At 47.2% G+C, this 21,553-nt stretch overlaps 1 protein-coding gene across 1 annotated transcript in view; it reads left to right on the forward strand.

Moving 5' to 3' along the window:
* The window catches only part of DYSF (dysferlin), a 124,622-nt gene that overhangs the window by 89,301 nt on the left and 13,768 nt on the right, over nucleotides 1-21,553 (forward strand). The window contains exons 47-52 of the mRNA XM_026070619.1: nucleotides 231-373; nucleotides 2,790-2,929; nucleotides 5,100-5,188; nucleotides 5,820-5,915; nucleotides 9,640-9,781; nucleotides 20,113-20,212. Of these exons, the coding sequence (XP_025926404.1) occupies nucleotides 231-373; nucleotides 2,790-2,929; nucleotides 5,100-5,188; nucleotides 5,820-5,915; nucleotides 9,640-9,781; nucleotides 20,113-20,212 (710 nt within the window). The remainder of the gene's footprint in view (nucleotides 1-230; nucleotides 374-2,789; nucleotides 2,930-5,099; nucleotides 5,189-5,819; nucleotides 5,916-9,639; nucleotides 9,782-20,112; nucleotides 20,213-21,553) is intronic.

Here is a 21,553-nt window from a genome sequence, read left to right on the forward strand (position 1 = left end):
GCCACCCTGTTCACTGGGCTAGGGCAAGCAGAGGCTCAGAGCTGTCTGGGTCTTCCTTAGACCTTTCTTCGCTCCTCACTGGCTGCTGTCTCTCAATGTACAGTCTGGGAGGTCTCCCATGTCCAGGAACCGCTTCCCATCCTGGTGTAATGCTGCTGCGGCCCCTTGTTGAGCCTGGGGGATGTTTTACCATGTGTTGAGCTGCTCTTTTCTCTCCTGCTGTGCTTCAGTTCTGGACCCAACCAGTGGCGAGACCAACTCCGGCCGTCCCAGCTGCTTCACCTCTTCTCTCTGCAACACAATTACAAGGCTCCCACCTATAAGTCCGACCGGGTCATCTTCCGGGAACAAGAGTACATCCTCTCAGAACTGGGTAATGAAGCTGCTTCTGGGTTACAAATAGCTTTTCTTTATCCAGAGCAAGAGATGGGGGCTGGATGTCATGAACATACTTAGCAGGGGACTCTCTTCCCCAAGTTCTTTCTGTCTGAGTAGATCAGCAAGCCAGGAGCAGGAGATGGGCAAGTTCCTGCTCCCCTCGTGTAGCTGCCTGGGCAGGTGGGTATGTGACTTTCCCAAGGTTGGCCCTGCACCAAAGGTTGCAGGTTGCAGTTGGATCTGCACCAAACTCTGGGGCTGAATTCCGCAATCCAGGCACTTTAACCACAACCTCMCCCTTCTCTTTAGTGATTTCCCTTTGCTGTTTGCAGCAAACCAGAGCCTAATACAGGCGGGTTGGGGGCAGCAATGTCCATCACAGCTAGAGACACTCCAGCCTGGTCCTTCCAACTGCTGCTTGGGCTGGCAGAGCAATTGGGCCGTTTGCACTTTGGCCACATGTATCTGCGTTTTGGGGAGGGAGTCACTAGAGGGAGACAATATCATACACACAGAGCCAATGCACAGTACCCTCATGTTTATGCTTTGGAAGGTGAGATGCACTGTAGCTGGAAATGTAAAATTAGTCCATGCCAGCAAGGAGAAAATATTACTGAGTCTTAGGGAAGGCTTTTTCTTGTTTGCACCAGAAGAAAATGAATAGCTGGAATTCCTCGGGCATCAGCTGGTGCCCTGTCCGACTGGCACCTATGGAGGCAGAGGTTTGCTTCTTAGAGAAAACTCTGCTTTAAAGCCTGGAAAGGGTGTTTTGGCCCAGGGAGGAGGTGAAATCCCACAGTATAGGGCCCAGGAGCAGCAGTTTGACAAATAAAGGACATTATAGGATTGTGGAATCATCGGAGAGGGCTTGGCATGCAGAGGCACGACACAAGACACAGCAGAGGTCTAATTCCCTCTCCCCTGCACTTGGGACTCRAGGCACAAATTCGTGATACTCCCCTTAAGAGGAGGAGTGGGGAAATAACTGTTCCTTCCCAGCCTCTCCTTATGAGTCAGGTTTTCACCAAGGGCTGGAGAGGTGTTAAACTGAGCGGGGTCTTCCCCCCTCTCCCAGCCCCTGCCTTTCACCTTCCTTTGCTTTAATGGCAATCAGTTCAAAAAACAGAACAAAGTCTGATGCTTGACCTCAAGGAGATCTGGAAACCAGCTGTGTTCGCCGAGCAATGTCAGATCTGAACCTGGCGGTATAAAGTGAAGCTATTAAACACGAGAGCGTGGGTTTTACAAGCGTTGTGCCCGGACCATTATTCCATAACCCCCACATTTGTTGTTTTCTGAGAGAGGCTTTTTCTTTTTCCTGTGCGCGCACGCACACACACACACACGCACGCACGCACACACTCCAGGTTTCCATTGCTTGGGAAATAGCCCATATGTATGAAGTTAACCACTTCAAGATATTGCCAAGAAAGGAGCTGGGATATATCACCTGAAAGCTGCAGAGCTGTAATAATATTTATGGAGCGCATTTCATTTCAAAGGTCCTCAAAGGTGCACAGCCTTGAAACAGTGTGGTTGAACGGCATCTCTCGGGTGAAGTCCTTYCACCAGCCAGAGCACCATCGTGGGGCAGGGAGGGAGGGAAGGGCTTAGCCAAGGCCAGATTGACTATCCTCTTCTGGATGTAACAAGGGAACTTGAATGCCAGGGCRGAGAAGGCAAAACCGTTAATTATTTATTGGCCTCGTTCAACAGTAGTGAACAATATGCTTTTACCAAGGCAGTAAGGTCAGGCATGGACAGGGTTGAAGAAGCGGAGATGGCTTCAAACAGTATTTATCACATGAATTTTTTGCCTGCTTGCAAACTGCACCAGAACAGACCATTTCATCTCCTTTCCCTGAAGAGCTTTAAGCACACGTTAGATAAATGTCCACTGGGGATGGCATAGGCAGCAGAGCAGGAGTGTGGACTAGATGGCTGATGGGGGTCTTGCTAGCTCCAGCTGCTATGGTTTTAGGGGGCCCGACCCCTTTGGAGCACTGGAAGCAGGACTGAAGACTGGACTCTCCTTTCCATGCTCTGTAACTCCAGTGCTGGGTCCTTGCAATGTTTTAGGCTGTGGGGGACTTGCACAAGACTCCCTGCAGGTCCCTGGCCTGAGGTGCAGTGCTTTGCCCCTGCATCCCACTGGGAACGTTGCCCTGGGCCCTGGAGGGTTGGTGATGATGGTGGACCTGAAAACGGAGGCTGTGCTCCTTCATTTCGCTCCTGGGTGAAGTGGCAGCCTGCGAGGTCGCTGAGCTGGGTTGCTCCCTTTGGTCCACCAAGAGGAGCAGCCCTTGCAGAGTTTCCGAGGTGCAACCCCCCCTGGGGTGATGAGGATCTGTCCCTGCCCAGCCAAGGCCCCTGGCGTGGAGTAATGTTACTCTTTGATCTGTCTGTGGCAGAGGATGGCAAACCTGTCAATCCCCACCTGGGACCGGTAGAGGAACGTCTCGCCTTGTACGCGCTACGGAGGCAAGGATTGGTGCCAGAGCACGTGGAGACGAGGCCTCTTTACAGCCCTCTCCAGCCTGAAATCGAGCAGGTGAGTGAGAAGACGCGTGCAGGACAAGACCAAGAGCAACATCTCCCTGTTGATCCAGTGCTAACCAAGTCAGACGTTTTTTGTGACCCGGGAGCATTTTTTCAAGGGTGGTGTTTCACAGCAGGAGTCATTTCTCAGAGATGATCTGCCAGCTCCCAGAGAGGTTTCCCTAGCTGGTTGACTTGCTGTGAACCCATCCTGAGGATAGCTGTCCTGGGACAGGGGCTTTTCCTGGGGAGCAGAGTCAGCTTATGAGATAGAGCAGAGCACCTGCTCTCAGATACAGGCTGGAGCTCAGCTCTGTGGCTGACTTTCTCTGGGTGCTTGGGGAGGTCAACTCCAGACGCTGTAATAGGTTTTCATTTTCATCAACATTTGCTCACAAAAAATGCCCGTTTTGTGGAGAAGCCGTTTTTGGTGTAGAATTCCTTATTAGCTATAATGAAAATAATACTGCAGACTTCTCTGACAGTGCAGTTCAGCAGAGCAGCATGGTTTCTGCAGCCTGAACCAGTCCTTGGAGGTATAAAGTGTTAGTACTGTTGCAGACTGGATGTTGTTAAGCCAGATGAAGTCTAAATGGGCTTTCATCCAAAACCAAGCAGCAAACAGGTATCTGTGTTTAGCCTAACCCCTTTTCTTTGATCAACACATATCTGTATTTTATGCTTTTGGGTCAAAAAAATGCTGCTTCCTAAAGAACAGAGCAATCAATTATCTTCTGTCTCACATGTTCCGGTTGCACTGCARAGGCAGTTTCAGGAGACTGGCTCTGCAGCGGGAGTAAATGTGCACAGCCACTGCTCTACCATTTCAGCAGTTAGCTTTCTGTGCCTCATTTTTAACCACATAGGGAGGGGAGAGTTGCTAGTAGAAGCAAATGCTCTGGCAACCGCTGCAATACCTTTTCCTGTTAATTTACCCGATGAAAATCATGGTTAGAGGCAGGAGGTGGCTGCTGTATCGGTGGAGCAGTGTGTCTGTGCTGTTCTTATGGGTGCATCTATCATGGCTTGTTCGGACCATGGGGACTAGACAGAGAGTTTCCCTCACGTTGTGTGGTTGCATGTAGGAAGAGCATCCAGGGTCTGCCCTGCTCCATTGCTTCTAGTCAAGAGTGGTGTCCATGGGGATGGTGCTGGGTAGCAGGGGCTGGTTGACTCAGTACGTGTTGCATTCAGTGGAGTTCCCAAAAGCTTGGGTCTGACCTGCTGTAAAGCCACAAGGCAGGCTGGCTGTATTGGGCTGTTTGTGCTGAGCTAAAAGCCCAGTTGGGCTTTTAAAGTTTTCTGCTGAAACGGAAGATTTTCTTGCCAAAAAACAAATGAACCCTAAACCCCTCTGCCATGGGCTGATTGTCAAAGTTTTTTCTTTTTTTTTTTTTCTCCACTTTATCCCCCTGACACTGTGCAATAAAATATTTTATTGGCACCTATTGGTGTTTAACAGTTAAAGGGACCACCTAAAAAACAACCCTCTAAGATTTCAGCTGCATCTCTGCTGTTTTTTGCTTGGCAAATTTATGTGAAAGTGGAATTAGATTCCCCTCTCCTCTTCCTATCTTCCACTCCCATTTTCAGAAATTCATAAATCAGCTCTCCAGCTGCTGATGGCCAGTGGGACACCATGGAGGATAAGCAAGCTGCTCCTCCATGGTTGCTTCTCCAGAGCCTCCCATGGACCTAGCCTTCACTCTGGCCCCATGTAGAGCTACTCAGCTGCAGAGAGTAAAGCCAGAATGCACCTTCAGCTTGTCCAGACTGACCTCTTATATCTCACAGGCCATTAACATCCACCCAACTATCTTTAAAATAATCCCACTAACCTTTATATGTGGTTAAAGCAACTTCCAGAAAACAGCCAGTCTGGACTTGGTGGTGTCAGCTAATGGTAAATACCCCATTGCTCTTCATACTCTGCTCCAGGAGTTAATTGCCCCCATGGTTAACACTGGTGCTTTATCTCCAGTTTGAGTGTTTCTGGCTTCAGGTTGCAGTCACCAATACTTAATTAAACTTTTCCACTAAAGAAACCCTTAGTTTTCAACTAAGGAACCCTGGAACACTGGATATTTTCCAGGATTTCTGTCTCCACTACTAGGTCTTACTAAGGAGGTGAAGGTAACCCAGTTATGAGGATTGCCAGACATCGTCTCTTTCTTTCCATGCAGGGGAAGCTGCAGATGTGGGTAGACCTGTTTCCAAAATCTTTGGGTCAGCCTGGCCCCCCTTTCAACATCACGCCCCGCAAAGCCAAGAGGTGACTTTTGTTTGTTTGTTTGTGTTTCTTACTCGGTGCGGTACTGGCTCCCTGCACCTTCTGTTTGTAGGGAGAAAAGAGAGCTTGGAAATGTCAGATGGGGAAGCATTCACCTGCCTAGCTGAGAAATGCCTGGATGGGAAGGGTAACTCGCACCTTAGCTCCATCAGCCAACAGGACTTCCCTGKAGAGGCATCTCAGTGGAATGACCTACAGGCTTGATGTCTTCTTTGACATGTAATCCCATGTGCTGGGTATATCCACTAACCTGAGACAGGCCACAGGTTGGAAATGGAGAGACTTGCAAGGTCTGGCACTGCAAAGTCCCGCACCTGGGTGTAAGTGTCCCTTTAGTTGTGGGGGGTACTGAATTTAAGGTTTGAAGGCAGCTTGCCCGTAATGCAAGCTGTTATCCATGGTTTGCCTCTCTGCATTAATGAATGAATAGCATGACCAGGCCATCCTGGTGGGCTCTAGACCAAGATTTCCTGGATAATCCTCACATTTCTTGAAATCACCTGGTGTAAAGCGAGTCTCAAGCATCTCCAGGGTCTGGACAAGTCCACAGGGCCACCACATTTCATCAGAGCCTTGCCATGCCTCTCATGTCCTCTTTTCTGGTGCGATTCAGGTTCTTCTTGCGCTGCATCATCTGGAACACCAAGGATGTGATCCTTGATGACCTCAGCATCACTGGGGAGAAGATGAGTGACATTTACGTGAAAGGGTAAGCTACCCTACTTCTGCTTCTGCATGGTACCATCGTCCCGAGGTGCAAAGGTAGCAGTGAAGGAGTTAACAGAGCCCTCACATTACTATTGCTTGTGATAGACATGAACCTCCCACAGGGATGAAGGGCCATTCACACCTTTCCAGCTATGGTTCCAGCTTCTTGGGAGATGCATCTCTGTAGGGCTAATATTGTCAAGGCTTTCTTTGCATCTCTAACAGTTAGATGCTTACACTACAATATATATATATATCAAGAGAGATAAGATGTGGGGAAGCAACCTAGCCATCTGAGAGAGGGACACATATTCTGCATTTCCACCTCCTGGCCCTTTCCCAGTTCCTCTCCTGGGATAGCTGTGTGCTTGTTCTGTATACATAGGTTAGCTTGTTTGCATAGCTGCCTTTTTTGGAATTCCCTTTTTTCCCTTGAAACACAAAAAAATGTGGCAACCAGCAGTAACTGCTCTGGCACATTCCCTTCTCTGCCTGACTCCATTTATGTTTTATCTCATGTAAAATGCTCCAATCTCAGCCAAGGGACTTACTTATTTTGTATGTTCTTTGGATTTATGGACAGGAAAAGGTAGGATTTTGAAACAGACTGTAAATCCCTTTTTTACAATCCCAATTTTCCTCCTGTAAATCCAGAATGCACACTGCTTACCTGGTATTCGCATCAAGTGCATTGTTATCAGCTCCAGCTAAGCTGCTCTGTGCACTTTGGGGCTCTGAAATAGTAGCACTTGCAGGGTGTTACTGGGAAAGTAAGGGCATCCAGCACTTGGTGATACCCCTTGGCAGGCTTTTATCATTCTCAATGACCAAACAGATCTCACTGCAGTGTAAATGAGTTAAAAATCTTCCTCAGCTCCCTCATCTTTCCCCCCCAAAAAAGAAAGGCTACATCATTAGTATTTCTGGATGAGGTCTAAATAACCCTATGTCCCATAAGGAGAGGAGGCAACAGTTCTTCCTGTGCTTGAGCACCTGCCATGCAGACAGGGACTTGGCCTGGGACATGTGGAGAAAGTGGCCTTCATTACTGTGATGTGATGTAACTTTGGTGGGGACCGTTCCTTCCACCCACTGCTACCTCCTGAGGAGGACCTGAAGCCTACCTTAAGTATAAGATAGATGGATAAGAAACTCTTATCTGGTGCTTCTCTTCGGAAGATCTCAAAGCACTTCTCTGAGGAGGCTATTGCCTGTTCATTCTCCATTTTACAGAGAAATTACCCATTAGGCAGTGCTAGGGCTGGAATCTCAGTCTCTTGGACATTATCTTCTACATAATATGTAAATTGTTGCCAATTCAGTTAGGTAGGTAAATGAAATAGGTGCCTTTTTATCATGCCTAAGACAGAACTTGGTTGCCTCTTATTTAATTTGTTATTTATTGATAGTCTTACAGTAGCACAAAAATTTCTCAGCTAAGTTTAGGTCCTGATTGTGCAAGGCTCAGGGTGCAAAGAGACTTTCCCCTCCTAAGGGTCCTATATTCTCCTATATTCCCCCTATATCCCTTGTGATATAGGTAGATAAAAGAGTGGTAGTGTAGGGAATTCATGTTCATTAAGAACTGAAGATGTTTTTGGGGTGAATAGCCCTGTCTGTCTGGGTTACGTTATCAGTATCATAGATAAAGGATATTTTTGTACTGTTTTCAAAGCCAAATTCCTAGTAAAAAGTTTTACTTCACTGGGACCAACGCTAAACCATGTCTCCTAGGGTGGTGGGTTTTCCTAGGTCCTGTGAGGTTTTCAAGACATGGCTAGGCAAAAACGCTCTGAGCAGGTTGGACTGGAGGTTTCCAGGGTCCCCTTCCAACCATCCAACACAACTATGATTTACACTATACTGTCTGGCATCTTTAAACCTCTTGGGCTCCTGTGTGCCTTTTGGGGTTCCTAAATGAAAGGATGGCCTTGGTCCTCAGAGATCCTATGCACATGCTGAGCTCAGTAGGAGGTGTGCGTGTTTGAGAATACAGCCACCTCTGTAAATACGCACAAATTTGGATCTAAGAACCTAACTATGCCTTTGGATATTGCAGATACCTTAAGCTGCATGGATTCAAAAAAATACTGGACAAATTAATGGATTAAAACTCCATCAAGGCCTGCATTATCTGTAGGAATTCTCTGATCTGCAATTTGTCAGAAGCTGAGGAGCTATGTTGGGAAGGCATCCCTATGCATCTGCCCCTTCTTATAGTCTTGAGATATCTGTGTTTGTCCCCTGCCGGAGGCAGGACAAGGGGAAAGATGGGCCTTTGCTTGATTCACCACAGCCATTGCTATATTACATTTTTAATTCCAGGACACTGTGATTTGAATGCTTTTGATTTCTGGCATCTCTTCCTGCAGTGAAGAGGGTGCAGCAAATTCTGCAAGAAAAAAAAAGGTGCCAGCAAAGTGTCCAGATCAAATCATTTATTTGTCCTTTTGTTTGCCTGCAAGGAGAGGGCGCTCACACTGCATCTTCCAAGGTTCCTTGCCAAGCTTTTAAAGACATGAATAAACACACAGGCTTGCCATTTGCATCCAATCAAATCAAATCGAATAATCCAGCCACAATTTAAGTATTAGCGTAACCTCATCACACAGTTCCCAGTGCCACCGAGCCCTCGCTGTCCATGTAGCACATGTGCATGTGATCTGTATTGTAGGATGAACTTGAGTAGACCTCCCTTCCCTGTCTCCCCCAGACATTTGGGTCTGGTCATGTGCTCCTCTGAGGCACTGGAGAAGAGGGAATCATTTGTATAGCTGAGCAAAAAAACATATTTTCAGTTTAAGTGGAAAACAATCAAACAAGATAATTGTTTTAATTAGAAATTCTCCCTGAATCTTTTGGCTTTCCTCCAGAAGGACTGTAAATACACAAATGGATATGTTTTATTGTTTTGTTTTGTTCTGTTGATTGCTGAAGACCGAAAAATCTTGGACAGGGAGAGAGGGCAGAATGAAAACCCAACACTTGCAAAACTCACAACTGGAAAAAATAGTTGTTATGGAAAGTTTTCTGTTTGCCCCTGGACTGGTTGTGTGAACTGACCACAACAAGCTTTTTCAGTCCAGGACAGGAACTGTGCTGCAAAGGCCAGTCTCTAACAGAGAACAGCTGGGGATCACTCTAGCCAGAGCAGGGTCAGCTCGCTCTAGGAGTTTCATGGGGAAAAACTTCTTGGTCATTTAGGACTTTCAGCTTACATGGACTTTTAGAACCCAACAGAAAGTAGAGGGGAAAAGTAGTCCTGTTCTTCAGCATGGTTACCTCCATCAAGAGGTCTGGTTTTAGGGGCCAGGTATGAGGTTAGTTTGCTAGAAGGGGAAAAGACCTCTCACGAAGCCAGGTTAGAAGCTGACCTGTTCTTATGGATGGATAAGTGACAACTTTGAGCCAGAGCTTAGAGCTATGTTGAGTCTTTAATATATCCACAAAGCTTAGGGGAAAGGTGAGAGAGATGAAGAGATTCAAGCACCTCTCAGACTGCTACCGCAAGCAGTAGTTCATCTCTTAACCTTGCAGGACTGTTCTATTTTCCCTCAAGTCTCCTATGGGCTCCAGGTTACCCTTACAGATAGCAGCCCAAGRCATCTATCATGGGGGTGAGAGACACTTTATTGCCTGCTCATGGCCTCTGTGAAATTGGGCAAACTGCTCCAAAATCCTTGGTTTGTTTCTAGCTCTTCATGCAATATATTTACATTTGCCAGCTGGCTGATTGGCCACGAGGAGAACAGGCAGAAGACAGATGTGCACTACAGGTCTATGGGAGGAGAGGGCAACTTCAACTGGAGATTTGTCTTTCCCTTTGACTATCTCCCTGCTGAACAAGTGTGCTACATCGCAAAAAAGGTGAGTGTCCCTGGATGGACATTTCTAACATCTGCCTTCTCATAGTAACTCCAGGGTGAAATGCGCTGCCTGTTCTAAGATCTGCAGAACTGCAGCGTGGTGAAGCTATACAGGGACCAGATTTACCTTTAAGCTATTTGAAATGGAAAGTGGTGGACAGGTGGGGAAATTGGTTTAATGAAAGAGTCTGGAGAGACTGACCCTCCGGGAAAGGCACCTCTGGACTGTGAGCAGCAGAGTACTGGTGCAGCAGCATCAAAGTACTCTCCTGATTGCATGGGACTTCCAAGATGCCCAGTCAACAACAGGGTTACTCCAAAGATGGAGATGACGTTTCCTCTGTAGACTGTTGGAGATGGTTAGGTGTGTACCTCTGGTCTTGAGCATGGCATAATGGGCATCAAGCTATGGGTTAACTTGACCGATGGGCTGAAGAGGGGTGACTGGAGGGAACAGCCTCCAAGTATCTGAAGGGGTGAGCGGCAGGGACATGTAGGGGAACAGGGACTGTGATGTACCATTGATGCAGAGATGGGAATATGTTTGGGATTCAGAAGGAAGATGTCCTTGGACTAGTAAGAGATCTGATTGCTGAGGTGAGGGATTGAAAACTGGATGTGATTTTGGTCTCATTATTCCAACATCTACAGTTGGATATTCCTTCTGGTATTCCTTAGTCAAGTCAGTGCAGCACGATGCCTAAGTGTGGACTGGCAGTTGCATGGAGGGAAGGAAATAGAGGGAGGGAGGTGGGATGGATACGTGGAATAACGCTAGGGAAAATTGGACTGGCTTTCAAGGAACGCTTGAGGGGAAGGTATCTGTTCACTTGGTTTTAAATTTCCTGCTCAAATCACCTGGAAATTAACAGCACTGTTGTCAGGTTTGTGTGTCTGTATGGAGAACAGGGACAATCTCGGCTTTCGAGACTAGGTCTTGTTTTGTGACACCCCCAGAAACTCAAATTCCTTCACCCACCCCAACCTTGAGTCTTTGTTCCCGTTCCCTGCCTTGTCTGCATAAGCTTGGTCTCTGTGTGTGTTTGAATACGGGGTGCCCAAAGGCAGCTCGTTGCAGTGGGACCATCAGCTTCCGCAAAGCTCGTCTGGGATCCGCTTCCCAGTTTGTTTTATGGGAGCCAGTAAGATCCCAGCACAACCTGGGTTAGAACAGGCGCTTTGGCGGGGAAGATGCTGAACAAATTCCCAATCCCTTGAGCCAGACGATCCCCGCAAGGGGGCCTAGCTTCAAAATGAATCGCCGGATAGTTAAATTGATTGACAGAATCATAGCTGTACCCATTTCACGCTTCATGTTAAACAAATCAAAAGTACAGTGTGTACTACATTCAATTATCCCTCTTTGAAAAAGCAAAGACCCCCCTATAAACCGTTTAAGAAAATACATCCCACTGTGCTGATATTGATTCTCCTCCGACCACATGTCTGCCAACACTGTATCAGAAAATAAACAGCTTGTAAAACCTCTCTGTAAAGGAAAAAATAATGAATGAAAAGCCATGCTTTGTATTTGTGGGACACATTCCGCTCTGGCAATTTTTGATCTCGCCATGTGCTGTTTGAACTCCAGGTTCATTACTGCTGCTGTAAAAGCCCATGCACCGAACTTTAAACACAGGCAATGGAAAGTGGAATTTAAATCAAAACGGTCAGATGGCAAATTCTGAGCTGCTAAAAGCCACCTGCACCCAGCCTCGCTGGTGTTGGCCTATGGAGAGACTAGTGCCGGGAGGAAAGCAGCTTTCATTTTACTCCCCTTTCTTTGCTCCGCTAGCTTTGGGATGCCCAGCCGTAGCCAGGACAGTTTAATCCTTGCCACAACACTAGAGGTTTTGGGGACCTCAGCTCCAAAGCTTCGAAGCTGTGGGGTTTCAAGGCTTCCACCTTCCTGTCTTCCCACTGTGCCTGACGGGAAAGCAGGAGCCTGTAAAACCTGGAAGCATCAGTTCAACATATAGATTGGAAGTGTGAGTACTCCTGCTTTTCTAAACATCTTAATCATCTCCGGATATTTTCCCTCCCGATCTCTTGCTGCAGAAAACTTACAGAGATTTTGCTTCTCATTCTGAAATAGGAATTTCTCCCATCCTGAATTTCAAAAAAAAAATCCCTACAAAAAAGGGATCCCACCATTAGAAACAGTTCTTCTCAAAACATATAAATGCGTGTTTCTTTATACATCCTCTCTTGCATTTATTCAGAATTTCCTTCTTTTGTTTCCCCTTCTTTTTGTGCAGTCTTTCTTTAGCAACAGCCTCTAGAGACCTTAATTATGGGTTCCCTCGGTGAGGTACCGGCTGATTACAGCGACGCAGGATTAGCGCATGCACTTTTGGGCAAGTCAGGCCGTGACATTGCACTGACACAAGCCAGCATGCCTGCAGCTCACTGAGCCCTCAAGGGGATATTTCCTTAGAATGCAAATCATGAAGTCGTTCTGGTGAAAGGGTCAATATGCAATGCATGTTGGAGCACCGTTACTTAGCAGGGGGAGCTACAGTGGAAAGGTAGATTGAGCATCCTTGACCCATGTGCATGAAGTTGCATGTCAACTTACTTAATGGCAGAACGGGTGGGCCCAGATCCCAGAAGTACCATATTCTGCTGCCGGCTAGCAGGGAAAAGAGCCAATGTCTACCGAGTTTGAACTTTAGATCCCCAGGTCTAAGTCCGTCAGGTCTTGATTCCTGCAGACAGTTTTATCAGATGGTCATGGTACAACCAGACTCTATCGAGAGCAATGCCAAGATAGACCGTATGTGGATCACGTTTCACTGGGCACCCAGTCAGAGCAACATTCAGCTCCTGAGTCACAGAGGCGCCGTGGAGGTGGAAAATGCGTGAAATTGATTTTGAAATACTCAGCTTCAAGTGCCAATTACAGCAGTAGTTGAATATAGCAGCCAGATCTGAATTCTAGATGTCCTCTAGTGCAGAAAAGGCTTGACATTGAATGTCTAAGCAAACATTATCTGCATAAGCTGATATTCAAAATAGGATTTCAAGAACACCTCAGTATGCAAATTCATAAATGTTGGTGTTTGTTTGGACCTGGTAGTAAACCATTAGGTCAGAGTATCCAAGACCTGGTTGGGTTGTTTGTATACAATCTGAAAGAAGTTGCATAAAGGCAATTCCAGGAGATGAACATACTGAGTATGGGAACGTTGTCGGCAATTTCAAATCTGTGTCATCATATCATGTCATTGGCAGAAGCCAGACCAAGGAACATAGCTGTTATCTTCATACTTGTTCTGCTACTAGTCTTTGGGGTTAGCTGTGAACAAAAAATTAAACGCTGGTGCCAGAACACAAAATGGATTGTTTTGCACAGATAGAGAGAGTCATTTGAAGAGGAAACTTTCCAATACTTTGCAACAAACTGCAAGCAATGGTGTTGTTTATTCAGTGGGAAGGCTTTTGGGTAGTTCTGGTGAGATGCTTTTTCAAGGAGCGATTGCATTCGTCAGCTTTCTTCCACTTTGTGTACGCAATTAAGGGGACCCATCCGAATTTTAAGTAGGCTTATTGCAACCTAACTGGGTGCAAATGCAAACTGACTTTGAGTTGGAACTCTTTGGACAGCCAACAGATAAAATTCCCACATTTCTGGCTTGATCATATAAAATGTAGGTTAGATTACATGTCTCACTAGGTAGCCAATTTTTACTGACTGTCAGATGGCCTGGGACCTCTGGATAGCCAGGTCCTGCATGGCGCTGCCCCATCAGGATGAATTCTTCATCCAAGAAAGGAAGGGACACTGGATGGAAGCAGTGGAATGGACACAAGGACATCTTCAGCTGAGGCGCTGCTGAAGTGAGTGAGTTTCCTTCATAGGAAGCTAATGAAGGAGAGATGTGAGGCTGCTTTCTGGCAGGGTCCATGCAGGCACTCTAGTTTGCCTTGCAGAAATTCCTGCTGGGCTTCAGGGCAACTCTAACAACAGAACTGGGAGGCCAGCATGAATCAGTGAAGGCCAAAGCCACTGGGAGGAAAGATGTCAGGGATGATGCACCAAACTGCCTGGGGAGGGAGAGGGCTTTCAGTTGAGGTGACTCCGCAGAAATCAAGAGAGAAATCCTGAATTATTTAGGTGGTTGAATGTGTAGTGCTGCTTGGGCCAGTGGGAAAAGACCAGTAATATTCCATGAGGCCAAGTCCAGGAGAACTTCTTCTTCCAAGTTCAGCTGCTTCTTTAACCAACAGTGGTTGCTGAAGTCAGCAGTATGTAGACAGGTGTTTCAGGCATGGGAAAATTTCCTTTCTTGTAAACTTCTCAGTGTTAGTTAGATCACATTATGGAAAATGGCAAAGGTGATGGTACTGAATAGACATGATTTGTTTCTTCAGACAGCTGTGGAGCAGGAAGTGAAGGGAACACCAGTTTGTTGCTCTATTTGCCCTTTAAATGGGTAGGAAGACACTTCCCTGTCTYTCATTTTTAAGAGCCAGTATAGGGCATGGGAATAGCAGAACAAAAGAGGTTGGTAGGGGAGCGAGCACGCTGCTAGCATGCCTAGAAATAGGTGGTCGTGTAGGATAGTCTGAGGAATAACGCAGTGGCTGTGAGATATCAGTGATGCTTGCGTGTATGTGGTTGAATAATTGAGGCCCCGTCTCCACAAGGCACAGTCGGTATATGCGGAAGCCTCCAAGTCTGCTGAACTGGGCTCTGAATACAACAGCAAACCTGACTTTTGGAAGAGTTTTTATATAACTGATCAGCTGGCAGCATCCTAGAAATCGTACCAGAGAGGGGTCTTTAGGAAGGAGATGAGAAAGAGGGACGTTTGGTGACTTAAACCCATATAAAGAGACAAGTGCAAAGGCATTTGTGGGAAAAGCAGGCAAAAAAGGGGCTGTAACTCATAGGCTTGTCTTGCTCCGCTGCTCTGCGTGTTGCTGCTGAGTGGAGCTGAGAATAAATTTCTCCCTCCCTGGTGTTGAAGCTCTCCCAGCTCCATCTGGTTTCATCAATTCTTGTTACTTTGTCTACGGGTTCATTACAGCGTCCTGACATCTTCCTGGTATTGACAGCTCGGACCTGCGATGGGCCAGAACCTCACCTGGGGCAAATCAACCCTTGCATTCCTCTGAGCCACGCAGATTCGCACCAGCTGGGAAAGAGGAGCTGGTGCCAGGGAAGGGGCTCGCTGGGACTTCACTGTTGCAATCGATTTTGTATGGGAGAGGCTCACACTGTGCAGCGATGGTTCGGAGCCTAACGCTTCGCGTCAGCTGAGCACGCGGGCAGATTTGACTCGATGTAGTTGTCAGGCAGGGCTAGAGTTTAGCCTTGAGGTAAGTGTGCAGTTTCTCCTTGTTTTGTTTTCATAAAAAACAGGCAGGGGTGTGAGGTTTCTGCAGCTGTATCACTGTGTCATCTTTTTGTTCCATTTCATTAGCGTCCAAAACTCCAGTGTGAACCAAGAAAAGTTTATGCCCTGGTTGGTTTTGGTTTGAGATTTTGAGTATCGAATTGTGATTTTTCTTAAAAACAGATGATATCTTGTTAGATTGAAATTTTCATTCCTTTTCAGTCTGAAAAAGCTTAGGAAAAAAAAAAAAGATTATTGCTTTTTAATTTTGGAAATTTTCCTCTCCTGTTTCTCTTCCTTTATTATGTCCCTTCCTGCTTATTTCAGTGACATCAGAAAACAAAGAAAAAAAGTTCATTTTCTTTCCACATTTGGCCAAAATGCAACATTTTGTATGTGTTCCAAATGTATCTTTTTTCCAGAGGACACATAGATGAACCAGTCATATATTATGTATTTTAATGAGACTGAAATAAGCAGGTACAATGATACACGGGCATTTTGTGAAATGAGGAGGCCGAGCAGTCGCAGCCTGTGATGCACAGGCAGCCTCTGCGATACTCGGGCAGCAGTTACTGTTCTGGATTTTGCTTTCTGATGGATGCGTGGAGAGGGATGAGCAAAGTGTGACCATGCTGTAGCTTAAGGTTCGGCACTGCTGCTCGCAAAGTGGCCAAGACCCGGACCCCAGGGCTCAAAGCTCCTGAATAGCAGCGGGACGACCACATGGCCTTGGAAAAGCCCGATAAACTCCGCCAGAAAGGCAGTGTGCGGAGACTGAGAAAATAGCATTGCACCGAGCGCTTCCAGGCGAGAGTACATGCCCCAAGGCAAATATTATGACTATTTAACGTTTATGGTGTGGCGACGCCTGGAGTCTTCCTCCAGGTATTGGCAACGCTATGCTCAAACGCAAAGCAGATACTGCACGCTCGGGACCGAGCCGAGCTGCCGTCCTGCTYGGGGAAGGACTCGGAGCGCAGAGCTCTGCGGGAGGCGGCGCTGAAGAGGGTCGTGAGTCAACCTCGGAGGGAGGCTATGGGGCTGGCTTCAAGTGCAACAGGCTGCTTTCACCTTGTATCCTGGCTTTGGAGCCCAAAGGGATGCGTTTTGGAGCTTGCTTCCCTTGCAAATAACGGGTTAGAGGTTTTAAAAGTGGGAGGTGGGAGTCTCGCGTAGTCACCTGACTCCAGGAGCTGGGACTTTTAGAAGCAAACAAACAAGGAAAAAACCCCAGAGAAAACCAAGTGCCGTGAGACTTGGGATACGACTGTGGGAGTTGGCAACAGCAGGGAGATCAAAGAGGCGAGTTAGTCCAATAAAAGTGTAATAATGAACGATTTCAGCTGTCTGCTTATTGCAAACAGATGACATCTCCTAATGGGATGAGGTTCAGAGAAGCGGTTTCCCAACACCTTAGAGGATGGTCCTGCACAACGGCCCGTTCCCGCTCCTGCAGAAGAAGCGGCTCTTCCCGACCGCTGCGGGGCCGGAAAGGTGACCGGGAGAGCAGGGAGGGTCTYGTGCTTGGCCGGAGCGGCCGCAGCACCCTGGGAGACAGCTCGCTCCTGAAACAAGCCAGGCTTTCTGCAAAGCTTCGGCCCGGGAGCCAGCGCGCGGAGGCCTCCCAGAAAACGCGGGGTTGCTCTTTACTTGGTATTCTGGCGAACATAAGCAACCCAGAAGAAATGCAGCCCTGTCAACACTTTCCCAGTGATATGAGCCTTTTTTTTTTTCTTCTTCTGCCTCCCCTGCTGCATTATTCACGACCATAAAATATTCACCGGCCTCCCTTCTCCTTCCTCCCCCACCAATGCAAAACAAAACCCCAAACAATAATTCAAGCCCCCTTCCTCCCCGTGTCTTGCAAAAGGCTAGGAAATAAATTTCTTGCCGTGGGTTGTTTTTATAGTGCACCTTCGTAGCGAGATTTAATCATGGAGGCCAATTTCACACTGCCTTGAAATGGACCCATAAACTTAGCTCGGCATCGAATTCCTCCCCTGCCCCTGCGCCGAGCCGCGCTCGCAGCCTGCCTTTCCAGCTCCGCTCCGCAGTGTCCCCGGCTTCACGGGGCTCGCAGGAGGAAAGCTCTGCCACCAGCCAAAACCACATTTTACAGGGTTTTTCCACAAGAAAGGCCAAAGCTGCACAGATCGTGCTCGCTCTGTACAAGTTGTGCATCGCCACCCGGAAAGGGTCTGATCCTGCCTGACTCATCCTGTGGAAGGCAGGGAGTCCCAGGCAAGTCGGGGCATTGCTCTTGGGTGTAAAAGCGGCGCTGGGGAGGGAGGCTGGGGATTGCAGTTACCGTCCGCTTGTCYGGGAGAGAGGTTTTGTTTCTTTTGACTGCAGGCGAGTCTTTGGGCATTGCAAAGAAAGTGCAAGGCCTGTGAGTTTGCCAGCAATTGCACCATCAGTCCCGGGGGACAGAGACTCAGCTGCATCTTATTGCTTGGGAGGTGAGTGCGAGCCACCTGCAGCACCCGCTGGCTCCCGCCTGGGCACCGTGCGCTCTCCTGCTGCCCTGGAGGGAGCTAGGTCCCCATCGGCCGACGGGGAGGGAGCCCACCAGCAAGAAAGGGATTGCTGCAGCAGGTTGGGGCAGTGACTTGGGTCTCACAACAACCCGCCTCTTCTCCTGGTTCATGCTGTTTCCCCATCAGGGCACTCATGGGATCAGGTCTTCCAGGCAGCACTACCTTTCTTGGAGATCAAAGCTACCATCACTGGGCCCCTTGCTGTCAGAAGGGGCTGCTCAGATGCTGAGTTTTGCTCAAGTTCGAGTTTGGGTGCATGAGACGGTGCAAAGAAAAGGTCCAATGTGTGGTTGGCAAGGTGGGATCTCACCTCCTGAATGGAAATGGAGGGGTTGAGCACGGTGCTCATGGGTGCATCCTACCTGGCTTTAATCCAGCAGGCATAGTGTGGACGCGTGTGACTAATGCAGGTGCTTATGGTGGTGAGATCAACCTCTGAGCCAGGCAAATTAGTAATCACTGGAGAGGAGACGGCAACTGTACATCATGTTTTGCTCTGTGCCAGGTTGAGCGTGTACAGTAGGTCACTGGACTTGCCCTCTGCAAGGGTCTGTTCACTCCGCTGGTCCGAGGGAGCTCAGGGTGTCTAGATTTGATGCACATCACGTCAGATGGGTCTTACTCCGTCTCTCAGACCCCAGATGAATGGCTCGTGCCTACAGCAAAGCCCACGTTGCCTGGGCTGTGCTATAGCTGGTGCCTCGGCTGGCCAGAGTAAAGTCAACCTGGATGTATCAAGCCATGCTGGGACCTGGCCTTGCCCTGGGGTAGATGTATTCTTAGTTTTGGCTGATGCTGCCAATAGTTCTGCTTCCTCTCATCCTGCAAATCAAAGCAGGTCTGTCCCACTGTGAAACAAGCAGGTTGCATGATTTGGATGCTTTGTTTTAAACCTCAAGTCTTTTCCTTAAGTCTTTAAAATCTGGTTACTGCCTTCTGCATGCACAGGTACATGGCTCCAGGAGGGGTTTCTGTGGGTGACTCTAACAGCCCTTTTGCAGCACAAGACCTGACCAATATATGGGAAAGGAAGAATCACCATAAGCTTTTTCTGGTTTTAGCAGTTTTAATTTAAAACAAGTTATTAGCTGGGAAACACAGCCCCTCCCCCCACTTGGGTAAACATACATTTTAATATGTTTCAGTGAGGAAGGGGTGAGCGATAGAAGTTTCCATTGATTTTATTTTATTTTCCTAGATTAAAAAATATTAAAAATGTGTAAATAAAATGCTCCATTGCAAAAATGCTGGTCTGTTTTCCCAAAGCAAGGCGGGGAGCTAAATTGAAATATAACCTTCTAGGGTGATCTCTTAAAGTGAAACCAGTTTCAATGGGATTTAAGTGCCTCCCTCCACCCACAGTCTCCCTGCTTGAATATTTATGTTCTTATGGAGTGTGACATGGTTTTTTTTTCTTTTCTTTTTTTTTTTTTTTTATATTGCACGATATAATGAATCAGAGTTTTGTAGCCACAGCAGTGAATTTATGGTGCTACGTATGTGTCATGAATAATGCTGAAGTTTCCTGGTTTTAATTAAATCGGTTCCATTTATGGTACTGCTCTGTTGCAACAGTGCGGCAGGAGGCAATGCCCACAGGACACCCTCGAAATGTGTGCTGTCAGGAGACACTGGTCGTGACTCTGCCTCCTCTGTGCAAGAGCTGGCTGGAGCCAGAAACAACAAGCCCTGGTTTTGTGTGTGTCTCCATCTCTCCCTCTCTGTCCTGACACATCTTGGTCCTAACCTTCAGGCATCTTCCAGCATTCTAGAAGTGGTATTAGACCCCCACTGGGAAATATTACCAGTTGCAACCACATGAATAGCAACTTTTGTGGGATGGGCGAGTAGCCACCATATATTACAACGGTGTGACCACAAACTCATCGTCACAGTGATGGGATTCAAAGGAGGAGCCTAATTTAACAGTTCTTCTCCGTTGGCTTTTCGGGGAGTGACAGCCTGACTATACCGAAAGTAGACAATCTGGCTCTTGACCTCGACCTTGAGTAATCATGCCACTGGTTGGTGAGATGAGATTTGGCAGCACTGGCACACACTGCTCACTGCTCTCTCCACCATGGAGGGTACCTGAGTAGCTCTCAGGCACCATGCTAAATCGTGTGAATATGATCCTGTGACTCCCGGAGAGATCTTACTTGCAAGCTCATGGTGGCTGTGGGTTCAAATGTTGTCACTAAGTAAACGAAGGCGCAAAGCGATACCTACCTGACTTCCAGGAGCACCTTGCAACTTCCACTGAGCATCTTTGTCCAAGGACTGGCCAAAGCCAGCACAGTCCTCATGGCCATTGCCTTGCAGCACAGAAGCAGGACACACCAGGAGGGGGTACACCACAGGATTGCCATTGCTCAGAAATCAGTAGCCAGACTCTGCCTGCTTCTGCTAATGAGATTTTTTTCCTGGTTTCTTTTCTGATGTATTTTTAGGAGCACTTCTGGAGCTTGGACAAGACTGAAAATAAGATTCCACCACAGCTTATCCTCCAGATCTGGGACAATGACAAGTTCTCTTTTGATGACTACTTGGGTAAGTGGGGAGATGTTTTTGGCTCCATCACTGCTGATGCAGATGCAAAGCAAGCAATTATTGAATCCTTTCGGGATATGAAGAAAATCTAACAAGACCAGTTCAGACCACTGATCAGGATTCAGTGACAGAATAGTTCAGGACTGATGATAAGTGGTTTGTATTAGGCAGATTTCCAGTCTCAGCCTACAATAGACTGTTTCTGGGCTGACATAAACTGTCAAGAGCATCATCAAATCCAACAGAGCCACCATCTTCCAGGAAGGCTAAACAGGGATTATACCATTCACTCAGTCCTTTGACTCTTTCCCTTAAATATCCATAAGGGAGCAGACCTTTCCCCTAGAGCTTCCCATAAATTTCTCCTTGTTTGTGGGGGGGTTGTTGCTTCCAGTGCTGTCTCCATAATAAGGGAAAATTATTGGCCTCAGTCCTCTTTATAACCCATTTTATATCCTCTACTTGTAACCACTTTATATGTCTCCCTTCAGTCTGCTCTCCTCCTGAAAAAGCACGTCTGCCCTTTCAGCCCTTACCAGCTCATTTCCATCCCGGTTGCTGTGTCCTTTCAGACAGGACCTTAAGATTTCAGGGTCCCGCCTGCTTCGCATGGACCTGCATCAAGGCTAACCTCGTGTTTCAGCTGAGACCATCAGACAGAACCATTGTCCTGTCTTGCTTTAATTGGGATGCTTATATATAAACACAGCTGGATCGAGCACTTGCCTCTTCCAAGGCTGGCCTAGCTAATCAGCCTCACCAATCGAGGTTTAGGCCAGGAAGGAAAAAAACCCCTCTAATATGAAAAATAGCAGAGCAATGCAGTAGATTATCTGTGCAGAAGTTGGAGGGTTCAGAATTAGCATTTTTTTTGATTGGATCTTGTTCTACCTTTGTTTTTGTCACTAAAGAAACTTCAAATGTCAGAAACTTCACTAAGCAAGTATGTGATCAAGATCCTTTTAAACCCTTAACCTGTAATCCGTTTGGCTGGGTCTTTTGTTCTCATTCACTATCTCTAAAAGCTGTGTCTCTTCTCTACTGTAAGGTGCATTCCCCCACACATCACAAGCTCTTGTTCACTCTCCTCCGTACAGCAGCCAACATCAAATTCCTTGCAAATTCCAACAAATAAAAATGGTCCTTGGCTTTTGTATAGCACTTTTCATCAATGGACCTCAAAAATGTTTGGCAGCAAACCTGATTTCTCCTGTTATTGTCCTTGGACACAAGAAACCATGGCACAGAAAACCTAAAGATACAAGCGTATTAGTGAATGTGATTCATCCGTTGCAGTGTAAAAAGCTGCTGTCCCCCAGCTGAGCTTTAGTAACAGACCTG

The sequence above is a fragment of the Apteryx rowi genome, unplaced genomic scaffold (assembly GCF_003343035.1).
Source record: "Apteryx rowi isolate R43461 unplaced genomic scaffold, aptRow1 scaffold_315, whole genome shotgun sequence".
NCBI lineage: Eukaryota > Metazoa > Chordata > Aves > Apterygiformes > Apterygidae > Apteryx > Apteryx rowi.